General features: G+C 47.5%; 2 protein-coding genes across 4 annotated transcripts in view; one reads left to right on the top strand and one right to left on the bottom strand.

Moving 5' to 3' along the window:
* Positions 1–1676, bottom strand: part of LOC130290724 (uncharacterized) — a 25019-nt gene extending 23343 nt beyond the window's left edge. For 2 of the 3 annotated variants that reach the window (XR_008847670.1, XR_008847671.1), the window contains exon 1: positions 1546–1676. The gene's annotated coding sequence lies outside the window, so the exon portion shown is untranslated. The remainder of the gene's footprint in view (positions 1–1545) is intronic. The other variant, XR_008847669.1, reaches the window with a different exon arrangement.
* On the top strand, positions 1676–14144 carry SLC1A5 (solute carrier family 1 member 5). Its single transcript, XM_056538734.1, is given in 9 exon segments — positions 1676–2298; positions 4337–4379; positions 4485–4577; positions 4654–4820; positions 4897–5130; positions 6552–6746; positions 6829–6963; positions 13288–13369; positions 13372–14144. Coding segments are annotated over 9 exon segments (1584 nt in total). The 5' UTR covers positions 1676–1804; the 3' UTR covers positions 13513–14144.

Below are 14144 nucleotides of genomic sequence, written 5' to 3'. Positions count from 1 at the left end.
ATGACCCCGTGGTCCGGAGCTTTGGCGCAGGACACCATCAATGATTGATTGCCGGCCGCTATTAATAATCTCGCCAGGGGACAGACAGCTAAAAATAAATTCTGATTCCCACACAGATCCAAAGGTAACGGGAGCCGAGGGAGGAGCTATGCAAATGAGCCTCCAATCAATAAATACTGCGCGCTGATGTGGGGGTCATTACATATCACTACGAGGGTCATGGGTGGAGCTATGCAAATGAGTGTGTAACTAATTAATACTGTGAGTGTCATTACATATCACCATGAGGGTCATGGGTGGAGCTATGCAAATCAGCTCTTATAATCAGTACTGTGAGGGTCATTACGTAGAGTCATGGGAGGAGCTATGCAAATCAGCTCTAATAATCAGTACTGTGAGGGTCATTACGTAGAGTCATGGGAGGAGCTATGCAAATTAGCTCAGCAACAAATTAATATTGCACGTGTATATGAGGATGATTATCTATCACTACGAGGGTTGTGGGTGGAGCTATGCAAATGAGCTCTAATTAATCAATGCTGTAAATGTCTATACTGATCATGGACTCATGGGTGGAGCTATGCAAATGAGCTCTGTAACTAATACTGTACATGTATGTGGGGGTCATTATCTATCACAACGAGGGTCGTGGGTGGGGCTATGCAAATGAGCTCTATTTAATCAATGCTGTAAATGTCTATGCTGATCACGGACTCATGGGTGGAGCTATGCAAATGAGCCCTGTTACTAATTAATACTGTACATGTATGTGGGGGTCATTATCTATCACGACGAGGGTCATGGGTGGAGCTATGCAGATGAGTGTGTAACTAATTAATACTGTGAGTGTCATTACTTATCATAGACGGTGGAGCTGAGCAAATGCTCTGCAACTAATTAATATGACACGTGGGGGTCATTATCTATCGCCGCTATGGTCATGGGTGGAGCTATGCAAATGAGCTCAACAACTGTAAAGTTATGCAAATGAGCTCTGCAACTAATTAATACTGTATATGGGTGGTCTCCAAACTGTGGAACCTCCAGCTGTTGGAAAACTACAACTCAGAATAATCAGAACCAATGTAGAGAACGGAAACATCCCAACGCGTTTCACCAGGATGGTGCCGGGATCATCAGGGGGGGGGGAAATGCAATCGGCTATACCAGTGTTTCAGCGTTTCCCAACCATTGTGCCTCCAGCTGTTGCAAAACTACAACTCCCAGCATGCCCGGACAGCCAACGGCTGTCCGGGCATGCTGGGAGTTGTAGTGTTGAAACAGCTGGAGGTCCACAGTTTAAAGACCACTGTTCATGTATGTAGGGGGGGGGGGGGGGGGTGATTTCTATTGTCTAAGCAGGTAACCACCACAAGTCCCAGCAGTTCATGAACGTCATTGGGCAAGGGGACCTATGGGGGGGGGGGGGGAGATGTAAGACCCACCTCCCCCCCCCACCGACGACCCTTACACTTTCACTTCTGGATAATACTATAGGGGGCACTATCTATCTCGTATCCCTTAATAATAATAATGTCTTCTTACCTGTCAGACGGCACTTCAGCTGTCCCTACACCTGTTCTTATTTGTGCAGCGGTTCCTTTAACGGGGGGCGCGGCTATATGCACACACCCCCTCCACGATGAGCCACGTGTTCCACGTTGCGTCAAGTGACAGTAGCCCCGCCCCCTCCATATAAGAGCAGAGCTCCGCCGCCAGCCCCTTCATAGTAGAGTGAGCGGCGGCAGGCGCGTCAGATCACGTGATCATATCCGGCTGAGCTACACGTGTACCCGGCATCACTATGAAGGAATGTAACGGAGACGCCGCGGAACCCCCCGTGCCCCCCGGCCTGCACCGGCCCCCGCCTGCCGCCACCTGCTGCTCCCGCACCCGCCGCTTCCTGAGCGGTAACGCGCTGGTGCTGCTCACCGTGGCCGGGGTGATTGCGGGCGCGGTGCTCGGGATGGCGGTCCGGCAGCTGGAGCTGGACTCCGCGCAGATCTACCGCTTCTCGTTCCCCGGGGAGCTGCTGCTGCGGCTGCTGAAGATGATCATCCTGCCGCTGGTGGTCTGCAGCCTGGTGTCCGGGGCCGCCTCCCTGCAGCCCTCCGCCCTGGGGAAGCTCGGCGGCTGGGCGCTGCTCTTCTTCCTGGTCACCACGCTCCTCGCCTCCGGTCTGGGGGTCTGCCTGGCGCTGCTCATCCGACCCGGGGACGGAGCCGAGGGCCAGAGCGGGGAGGGAGATGGAGTGCCCCAGAGCAAGGAGGTGGTGGACTCCTTCCTGGACCTCGTGAGGTGAGTCAGGGCTCCGCGGGGGAGGAGCCAAGGAGGAGGAGGTGAGGGGATCCGCGGTAGGGGTGGGGGGGGGGGGGTATTTATCCAACCCTAAGAACGTTGTACCATATACTGTACCAGTGTTTCCCAACCAGAGGTGCCTCCAGCTGTTGCAAAACTACAACTCCCGGCATGCCCGGACAGCCGTTGGCTGTCCGGGCATGCTGGGATTTGTAGTTTTGCAACAGCTGGAGGCACCTGGTTGGGAAACGATGACCTATACTATAAACTACTATATAGTGCAACATGCTGGGAGTTGTAGTTTTGCAACAGCTGGAGACACCTCTGGTTGGGAAACACTGACCTATGCTATAAACTACTATATAGTGCAACATGCTGGGATTTGTAGTTTTGCAACAGCTGGAGGCACCCTGGATGGGAAACACTGACCTATATACTGTAGCAATAGTCTCTGCATCTTTGTTTTTATATAAACTGCAGCATATGGGGGGGGGGAGGGGGGTAACATCACTTGTTACATTGTGTCGGGGCTGTGTAGAGAGGTGTATTTGTTACAGTGTGTTGGGGCTGTGTAGAGGTGTATTTGTTACATTGTGTCGGGGCTGTGTAGAGAGGTGTATTTGTTAGTGTGTCGGGGCTGTGTAGAGAGGTGTATTTGTTACAGTGTGTCGGGGCTGTGTAGAGAGGTGTATTTGTTACAGTGTGTCGGGGCTGTGTAGAGAGGTGTATTTGTTACTGTGTCGGGGCTGTGTAGAGAGGTGTATTTGTTACAGTGTGTCGGGGCTGTGTAGAGAGGTGTATTTGTTACAGTGTGTCGGGGCTGTGTAGAGAGGTGTATTTGTTACTGTGTGTCGGGGCTGTGTAGAGAGGTGTATTTGTTACAGTGTGTCGGGGCTGTGTAGAGAGGTGTATTTGTTACAGTGTGTCGGGGCTGTGTAGAGAGGTGTATTTGTTACTGTGTGTCGGGGCTGTGTAGAGAGGTGTATTTGTCACAGTGTGTCGGCTGTGTAGAGAGGTGTATTTGTTACAGTGTGTCGGGGCTGTGTAGAGAGGTGTATTTGTTACAGTGTGTCGGCTGTGTATATGAAGTTCTGTTACAGTGTGTCAGTGTGTGGAGGTTTTCCCGCTCGTCCCCGCAGATGCTGTGTACGGTTGGAGCTGATGCAATGTTGACTGATGATTGTGCGATACACGTTGGGGGGCGGGGACTGTTGTGATGTCATCGGTCCCTCCCCGTGTGGTGGGAGCCATTCATTGTTTCCTCGTGCGTCACTTATATTTGGTGTTTGGGAGAGTCCCGGCCCCTCCCCCATGCGTCATGGTCTCCTCTTCCCCATGACGTTTACTGGAGATGACAATGACCATGACCGTCCTCAGCCCCCGGGGAACACAATCTCTTGTGGGAAAATCTCATCGTTACAAATGGAACAGTTGTAATTCTGGACTGTAGCACCACATGGCGGATCATCGACCAGCAATGTGACCTAATGGTGTGTGTGGGGGGGGGGGACAATGCCGTGATGTGGAGGGCGGTTATATGTAGGTGGTCAGTGGATCTAGTGCGGATACATGTAGGTGGTTGTGGTCAGTGGATCTAGTGCGGTTATGTAGGTGGCTGTGGTCAGTGGATCTAGTGCGGATACATGTAGGTGGTTGTGGTCAGTGGATCTAGTGCGGATACATGTAGGTGGTTGTGGTCAGTGGATCTAGTGCGGATACATGTAGGTGGTTGTGGTCAGTGGATCTAGTGCGGATACATGTAGGTGGTTGTGGTCAGTGGATCTAGTGCGGATACATGTAGGTGGTTGTGGTCAGTGGATCTAGTGCGGATACATGTAGGTGGTTGTGGTCAGTGGATCTAGTGCGGTTATGTAGGTGGCTGTGGTCAGTGGATCTAGTGCGGTTATGTAGGTGGTTGTGGTCACTGTCAGTGGATCTAGTGTGGTAACATGTAGGTAGGTAGGTATGGTCAGTTCTGGGTTGGTACGTTCTTGCGGTGGCGTCTATTTTGTGACTGACATTTGTCTTCTCTCCACAGAAACATTTTCCCATCAAACTTGGTGTCGGCCGCCTTCCAGTCGGTGAGTGTTGCCCGCGGGGTCTGGGAGGACTGTAGGGTCACATGGCGGCTGTGAGGAGTTCCTCCGGTGGCGGTCAGCGCTCTGATGTTTGCGTCTCTCTTGCAGTACACAACGTTCTATAAGTTGGAGGTCGTCAATGTATCCGGCAGTGAAGTCAACGTGTCCGACATCACCAACCTGAACAGAACGGTTGTTAAGGTGCGAGTCCACGGCCAGCGCCCGTTAGCGTCTTTCTCTGCCATGACTCTGTCTGACAGCTTTGTCTCTTTATTAGGTGCCCTATGGTCAGGAGGTGGAGGGCATGAACATCCTGGGCTTGGTGGTCTTCGCCATTGTCTTCGGGGTGGCTCTGCGGAAGTTGGGGGAGGAAGGAGAGATCCTTATCAAGTTCTTCAACTCCTTCAATGAAGCCACCATGGTGCTGGTGACCTGGATCATGTGGTAGGTGCCGCAGACATGGCAGCCGCTCTGGGGAAGCTGGATGACCTCCACCCGCTAACAGTCTCTGACTCCCCAGGTACGCACCGCTCGGTATCATGTTCCTGGTGGCCGGGAAGATTGTGGAGATGGAGGATGTGGTGCTGCTCTTCACCAGCCTGGGCAAGTACATCTGCTGCTGCCTTGTGGGGCACGCCATCCACGGCCTCATCGTACTGCCACTTATCTACTTCGCCTTCACCCGCAAAAACCCATATCGCTTCCTGTGGGGCATTGTCAGTGCTCTGGCCACAGCATTTGGGACATCATCTAGGTAGGTATGGAATACCAACACCAGCTAGTGAGTACAGCTCTGGAGTATAATACAGGATATAACTCAGGGTCAGTACAGGATAAGTAATGTAATGTATGTACACAGTGACCTCACCAGCAGAATAGTGAGTACAGCTCTGGAGTATAATACAGGATATAACTCAGGGTCAGTACAGGATAAGTAATGTAATGTATGTACACAGTGACTCCACCAGCAGAATAGTGAGTACAGCTCTGGGGTATAATACAGGATATAACTCAGGATCAGTACAGAATAAGTAATGTAATGTATGTACACAGTGACCCCTCCAGCAGAATAGTGAGTACAGCTCTGGAGTATAATACAGGATATAACTCAGGATCAGGACAGGATAAGTAATGTAATGTATGTACACAGTGACCTCACCAGCAGAATAGTGAGTACAGCTCTGGAGTATAATACAGGATATAACTCAGGATCAGTACAGGATAAGTAATGTAATGTATGTACACAGTGATCTCACCAGCAGAATAGTGAGTACAGCTCTGGGGTATAATACAGGATATAACTCAGGGTCAGTACAGGATAAGTAATGTAATGTATGCACACAGTGATCTCACCAGCAGAATAGTGAGTACAGCTCTGGAGTATAATACAGGATATAACTCAGGATCAGTACAGGATAAGTAATGTAATGTATGTACACAGTGACCTCACCAGCAGAATAGTGAGTACAGCTCTGGAGTATAATACAGGATATAACTCAGGGTCAGTACAGGATAAGTAATGTAATGTATGCACACAGTGATCTCACCAGCAGAATAGTGAGTACAGCTCTGGAGTATAATACAGGATATAACTCAGGGTCAGTACAGGATAAGTAATGTAATGTATGTACACAGTGACCTCACCAGCAGAATAGTGAGTACAGCTCTGGGGTATAATACAGGATATAACTCAGGATCAGTACAGGATAAGTAATGTAATGTATGTACACTGTGATCTCACCAGCAGAATAGTGAGTACAGCTCTGGGGTATAATACAGGATATAACTCAGGATCAGTACAGGATAAGTAATGTAATGTATATACACAGTGACCTCACCAGCAGAATAGTGAGTACAGCTCTGGAGTATAATACAGGATATAAGTCAGGATCAGTACAGGATAAGTAATGTATGTACACAGTGACCTCACCAGCAGAATAGTGAGTGTAGCTCTCTGTGTGCTGTAGGGTTAATGGGGGAGATTTATTAAAACCTGTCCAGAAGAAAAGTTGCTAACTTGCCCATAGCAACCAATCGGATCGCTTCTTTCATTTTTCACAGGCCTCTTTAAAAAATGAAAGAAGCTATCTCCTTGGTTGCCATGGGCAACTGCGCCACTCTTCCTCTGCACTGTTTTTTGATTAATCTCCCCCAATGTGTCTGCTCTTCCTACAGCTCTGCCACCCTCCCGCTGATGATGAAATGTGTAGAGGAAAAAAATGGGGTTTCCAAACAGATCAGCAGATTCATCCTCCCCATCGGTGCCACAGTAAACATGGACGGTGCGGCGTTATTCCAGTGTGTCGCAGCCGTCTTCATTGCGCAGCTCAACAGCCACCCGTTGGACTTCATTGCGATCATCACCATCCTGTAAGTGCTTTTGTCTGGAGGAGCTTCAGTCTAGATCAGGGACTTCTCTCTCCCTCTGACGTCTCCTCTTCTTTCCTCTCAGGGTCACGGCCACAGCGTCCAGTGTAGGGGCGGCAGGGATCCCAGCGGGGGGCGTGCTGACACTGGCGATCATCCTGGAGGCGGTGGGACTTCCTACTAATGACATCTCCCTCATCCTGGCTGTGGACTGGTTGGTGTAAGTATTGGCCCTGAGCACAACCACCGTCTTGGTGTCTGACTGTGATCCTAGGACAGTGTTTCCCAACCAGGGTGCCTCCAGCTGTTGCAAAACTACAACTCCCAGCATGCCCGGACAGCCGAAGGCTGTCCGGGCATGCTGGGAGTTGTAGTTTTGCAACAGCCGGAGGCACCCTGGTTGGGAAACACTGTCCTATGCCAACGTCTTATTCTGATGTGGAAACGTGACGCCATCAGGGCCGGGAGCAGCTGCTGAAACCTGACACCCAGAGTCCGAATATAACCCACATTACTGGGATTACTCCTTCAGAGCAAATGCAGAAATGTTTGCAGAATTACTCACACCCCTAAAAACTAACAAAGCAGCCAGCCTAGCCAAAAGTCTTCACGAGCGATCTCCTCGCATAGCTCTAGAACCCGACCGGGCTATTTAAACCGCAGGGCAGAAATCCTCCAGCAATTCTGTATTGGTTCAGGGTCTGTAGAGCTTTATAAAAGTAAATGATACCAAAAATATTTAAACAAAATAATAAAAAAAACTTCCTGCTGGACCCTGGATCGGTCCTCGCACCCCCTTAACCTCCTGCAGATCTGTCAGTGATTTCTACATAGTGATACATAGAAAATTCTAAAAAAAAAAAAAGAAAAAAAAGATCCATTTGTTACTTAGTAAGGGTTTAGTTTGAACGTTCTGCACTTACTGATCTAAGCTCTCTAAGCACCTGAGGGTGGAAAAGCCATCAGGCCAGGAGATCTGTGAGTGTTATGTAATTCAAATAGAGAAAACAGACATGGTCGCACATCCACAACATGCACAATGATCTAATGATCTTCTCAGCATAATTTATTAACCCCTTAATGACCAAACCCATTTTAACCTTAAGGACCAGGCTAATTTTATTTTTGGGCTTTTTTTTTTTTTTCCTCCTCTCCTTCTAAAATGCCTGACACTTTATATTTTTTTTTTATATTCCCATCTACAGACCCATATAAGGGCTTGTTTTTTAACGTGACCAATTGTACTTTGTAAGGAAACCTCTCATTTTACCATAAAATGTACGGCGAACCCCCCTTAGGGAGGAAATTTAAGTGAAAACACTGTACGTTTTACGGTAAAAATGACATGTGGTGTTTATTCTGTGGGTCAATACGATTAAAATGATACCCATGGCTAGATACTTTTATATTTTTGTACTGCTTAAAAAATCTAAAACTTTTTGTAGAAAATCAGTAATCTAAAATCGCCCTATTTTGACCACCTATACCTTTTTCATTTTTCCGTATATAGGACGGTATGTGGGCTAAATTTTTGCGCCGTCATCTTTACTTTTTATCAATGCCACATTTGCATATATAAAACTTAGATTAGTATATATATATATATATATATATATATATATATATATATATATATATTTATATTATGACAAAGCAGCATTTTTGGACTTTTTTACATTTAAGTCATTCACTGTATGGGATTATTATATTTTGGTAGTTCGGACATTTACGCACGCGGCGATACCAAATATGTTGATGAAAAAAAATTACGCTTTTTGGGGGTAAAATGGGAAAATCGGACAATTAAATTTTTTGAGGAAGGGGATTTTTCACTTTTTTGTTTGTTTCTATATTTACGTTTTTCAATTTTATTTTTTTTGCACTTCATGTCCCCATAGGGGACTATCTATAGCAATCATTTGATTGCTAATACTGTTCAGTGCTATGTATAGGACACAGCACTGATCAGTATTATCGGTCATCTTCTGCTCTTGTTTTTTTTGCTCTATTCCGTGCGATTTTTGTCCAACATTTGCGCAAATTTAGTGCGGGAAAAAAATGTAAATTCTGCGGCTGAATTTTTGTGAGGATTCTTCTATTTCTCAGTGTGAACGCACCCTTAGATGAGATCTGCTGATAATCTAATGTGTATGAGGCTTCCTGATGGCAGATGTCGGTAATATTCGCATACGCCTAGATTTTTTATTTTATTGTTGGGGGAGAGAGAGGCTCAGCTGCGGGCATAAGTTGTCTGAAGAGAGCGCTCCCCATTGAGTACACGTCTGAAACAAGAGAAAAGAAGGCGCTCCATGTGTAGGATTAGGAGAGTGTTAACAGCCGCCTACCAAATAAAGTTGTGTGAACACACAGAACAATGGGAGCGGGAGAGGTACAGTTATGGTCATAAATGTTGGCACCCCTGAAATTTTTCTAGAAAATGAAGTATCCCTCACAGGAAAGGATTGCAGTAACACATGTTTTCCTATACACATGTTTATTCCCTTTGTGTGTATTGGAACTAAACCAAAAAAGGAGGAAAAAAAGCAAATTGGACATAATGTCACCAAACTCCAAAAATGGTCTGGACAAAATTATTGGCGCCCTTTCAAAATTGTGGAAAAATAAGATTGTTTCAAGCATGTGATGCTCCTTTATACTCACCTGGGACAAGTAACAGGTGCGAGCAATATAAAAATCACACCTGAAAGCAGATAAAAAGGAGAGAAGTTCACTTAGTCTTTGCATTGTGTGTCTGTGTGTGCCACACTAAGCATGGACAACAGAAGGAGAAGAGAACTGTCTGAGGACTTGAGAACCAAAAATTGTGGAAAAATATCAACAATCTCAAGGTTACAAGTCCATCTCCAGAGATCTAGATTTGCCTTTGTCCACAGTGCGCAACATTATCAAGAAGTTTACAACCCATGGCACTGTAGCTAATCTCCCTGGGTGTGGACGGAAGAGAAAAATTGATGAAAGGTGTCAACTCAGGAAAGTCCGGATGGTGGATAAGCAGCCCCAAACAAGTTCCAAAGATATTCAAGCTGTTCTGCAGGCTCAGGGAGCATCAGTGTCAGCGTGAACCATCCGTCCACATTTAAATGAAATGAAACTCTGTGGAAGAGACCCAGGAGGACCCCGCTATGGAGGAGACCCAGGAGGACCCCACTATGGAGGAGACCCAGGAGGACCCCACTATGGAGGAGACCCAGGAGGACCCCACTATGGAGGAGACCCAGGAGGACCCCGCTATGGAGGATACCCAGGAGGACCCCGCTATGGAGGAGACCCAGGAGGACCCCACTGCTGACACTGAGACATAAAAAAGCAAGACTACATTTTACCAAAATGAACTTGAGTAACCAAAATCCTTCTGGGAAAATGTCTTGTGGACAGATGAGACCAAGATAGAGCTTTTTGGTAAAGCAAATCATTCTACTGTTTACCGAAAACAGAATGAGGCCTACAAAGAAAAGAACACAGTACCTACAGTGACATATGGTGGAGGTCAGTGATGTTTTGGGTTGTTTTGCTGCCTCTGGCACTGGGGGCCTTGAATGTGTACAAGACATCATGAAATCTGAGGATTACCAATGGATTTTGGGTCGCACTGTACAGCCCAGTGTCAGAAAGCTGGGTTTGTGTCCGAGATCTTGGGTCTTCCAGCAGGACAATGACCCTAAACATACGTCAAAAAGCACCAGAAATGGACGGCAACAAAGCGCTGGAGAGTTCTGAAGTGTCATCAATGAGTCCAGATCTAAATCCCATTGATCACCTGTGGAGAGATCCTAAAATTGCTGTTGGGAAAAGGCGCCTTCCAATAAGAGAGAACTGCAGCAGTTTGTAAAGGAAGAGTGGTCCAACATTCCGACTGAGAGGTGTAAGAAGCTTATTGATGGTTATAGGAAGCATCTGATTTCACTTATTTTTTTCCAAAGGGTGTGCAACCAAATATTAAGTTAAGGGTGATAATAATTTTGTCCAGACCATTTTTGGAGTTTGGTGACATTATGTCCAATTTGCTTTTTTTCCTCCTTTTTTGGTTTAGTTCCAATACACACAAAGGGAATAAACATGTGTATAGCAAAACCTGTGTTACTGCAATCCTTTTCTGTGAGAAATACTTCATTTTCTTAAAAAATCTCGGGGGTGCAAACATTTATGGCCATGACTGTATAATACTGTTCCCCGCCTTCCTGGAGTATAGAAGGAGATAAGAGTGACTGGAGTCAATGCAGGATGCAAAGCATTTGATACGGTGCCACATAAAAGATGTGCATAAAATGAGAAGGATGGGGGAGAATGTGTGTAAGTGGGTAAGTAACTGGCTCAGTGAGAGGAAACAGAGGGTGGTTATTATTGGTACTTATTCTGATTGGGTGACTGTTACTAGTGGGGACCACAGGGGTCAGTCTTGGGTCCTGTTCTATTTAATATATTCATTAATGACCTTGTAGAGGGGTTGAATAGTAAATTAGCAATCTTTGCAGATGATACTAAACTCTGTAAAGTGGTAAACACTATAGAGGACAGTTCACTGTCTATAGTAGATAACACAATAGAGGATAGTGCACTGCTACAAATAGATCTGGATAGGGTGGAGGTTTGGGCTGGGAAGTGGCAAATGAGGTTCAACACTGATAAATGTAAGGTAATGCACATGGGGAAGAAAAATCTGTGATGGTGTTATTTATTAAATGGGAGAACACTTGGGACGATTGACGTGGAAAAGGACTTAGGAGTCTGTTAACCCTGGAGATTCGGAGTGCGGACAGCGCTGACTGAATCAGTCGGCGCTAGGACCGCACGGACACTGCAGTCTCCAATAGACTGCAATGTGTTCCGCGCGGATTTCCGTCTGAAGAAAGAGCAACCCCTTTCTTCAGGCGGAAATTTCCAAGCGGATTTTCCGTTCACAAATTCCGAAGTGTGAACGGAAAACCATTCACTACACTATACATTTTAGCAAGCAGAATTTCCGCCTGCAATTTCAAAGAGGAATTGCAGGCGGAAATTCCGTAGTCTGAATATAGCCTTAATTTAGCTGTAGTGACCAGTGTCGGGCAGCTGCTGCCAAGGCAAATAAAATAAGGGGGGGGGGGGGGTATAGATGCCCACGACATGGAAATAATTCTATTGCTGTACAAATCACTAGTCAGACCGCACATGGTATACTGTGCACAGTACTGGTCAGGCCGCACATGGAATACTGTGTACAGTACTGGTCAGGCCACACATGGAATACTGTGCACAGTACTGGCCAGACCGCACATGGTATACTGTGCACAGTACTGGCCAGACCGCACATGGAATACTGTGCACAGTACTGGCCAGACCGCACATGGTATACTGTGCACAGTACTGGCCAGACCGCACATGGAATACTGTGCACAGTACTGGCCAGACCGCACATGGAATACTGTGCACAGTACTGGCCAGACCGCACATGGTATACTGTGCACAGTACTGGCCAGACCGCACATGGTATACTGTGCACAGTACTGGCCAGACCGCACATGGAATACTGTGCACAGTACTGGCCAGACCGCACATGGAATACTGTGCACAGTACTGGCCAGACCGCACATGGAATACTGTGCACAGTACTGGCCAGACCGCACATGGTATACTGTGCACAGTACTGGTCAGGCCGCACATGGAATACTGTGCACAGTACTGGTCAGGCCGCACATGGAATACTGTGCACAGTACTGGCCAGGCCGCACATGGTATACTGTGCACAGTACTGGCCAGGCCGCACATGGAATACTGTGCACAGTACTGGCCAGACCGCACATGGTATACTGTGCACAGTACTGGCCAGACCGCACATGGAATACTGTGCACAGTACTGGCCAGACCGCACATGGAATACTGTGCACAGTACTGGCCAGACCGCACATGGAATACTGTGCACAGTACTGGCCAGACCGCACATGGAATACTGTGCACAGTACTGGCCAGACCGCACATGGAATACTGTGCACAGTACTGGCCAGACCGCACATGGAATACTGTGCACAGTACTGGCCAGACCGCACATGGTATACTGTGCACAGTACTGGCCAGACCGCACATGGAATACTGTGCACAGTACTGGCCAGACCGCACATGGAATACTGTGCACAGTACTGGCCAGACCGCACATGGAATACTGTGCACAGTACTGGCCAGACCGCACATGGAATACTGTGCACAGTACTGGCCAGACCGCACATGGAATACTGTGCACAGTACTGGCCAGACCGCACATGGAATACTGTGCACAGTACTGGGCACCAGCGTACAAGAAAGATATAGTGGAGCTGGAGAGGGTTCAAAGACGGGCAACCAGAGTATATACTATATATCACTATAGTATAAATATTTGTGGTAAAAATTAGCATTTCGAATATTGACGCTCAAAACTATTGATTTCCATATGTACAGGCAGAATCGTGATTGCAGCTCTGCAGTATAATGGAGTATATAGGTCTCTAGCCTCTGCTTCATTCTCCCTTCTCGTCCGTCATTTCACTGACTCCATGTTTTTCTCCTCCAGTGACCGCACTTGTACGATACTGAATGTAGAAGGCGATGCCTTTGGCGCCGGGCTGCTCCAGGTGTACAGTGACCGGACCCGCGCAGTCCCAGCGGTGAGGATGTGAATCTGACGGCGGTACGAGTGGTGACGGAGCATCAGCCGGAGGATGACCCCCTCCTGAAGAAGGACCTGTCCGTGGTGGTCGATGGCGCCCTCCCCTCAGACAAAGAGTCGATAATGTGAGGCCGCGGGGGCAATGTTTGGACTTTTAGTTCGGAAACAGTTTTTTTTTTTAATAATAATTTTTTTTACGTGGATCTTTTAACTTATGTGCTGCGTCTTCAGGGTAATCGGGTGTGTTCTCCTCCAATCGGGGCCCAGCGCTGCCTCCAATCATGATGTAATTGTCTGCCGGCAGGTCCCCATCCTGCGTCCGCCATGCTGCATGGAGCTGGTTCCCAGGCTCCGCCCTCTTTTTTTTATACGTCCGTGGGTGACTCGTGTGTCTGTAACTTAATTTTTTGGGATATTTATGATGTTTCTTATTCTATTTTGGGACCAATCTGACTTTGTACAATAAAATTGTGCGGCTCCCCTCCCCCCGTTGCCCCAGGCCGTTGAGGTTATGACCTCTTGTCCTGGGGGGCACTCAGTCGTCTCGGAGATGGTGACCCCCCCCCCTGCCCTCCAGGGTGTGCGGATGTGGGTGATATGTTGCTGCTGATCAGGACTGTGCACTAGGCGCGTGCGCGCCCCCCCCCTAATGAGTCTGTTACGTGTGGAAGCCCCGGACCCCAAATTTGAGAGCGTGATGGGAAGGTAGTTCTCAACAAAATAAAGACAAAAGCTCTAAGGCCTCTGTTGTCCTTATTGTC

This window comes from Hyla sarda, chromosome 9 (assembly GCF_029499605.1).
Source record: "Hyla sarda isolate aHylSar1 chromosome 9, aHylSar1.hap1, whole genome shotgun sequence".
Taxonomy (NCBI): domain Eukaryota; kingdom Metazoa; phylum Chordata; class Amphibia; order Anura; family Hylidae; genus Hyla; species Hyla sarda.
This window is presented reverse-complemented; position numbering and strand designations above follow the sequence as displayed.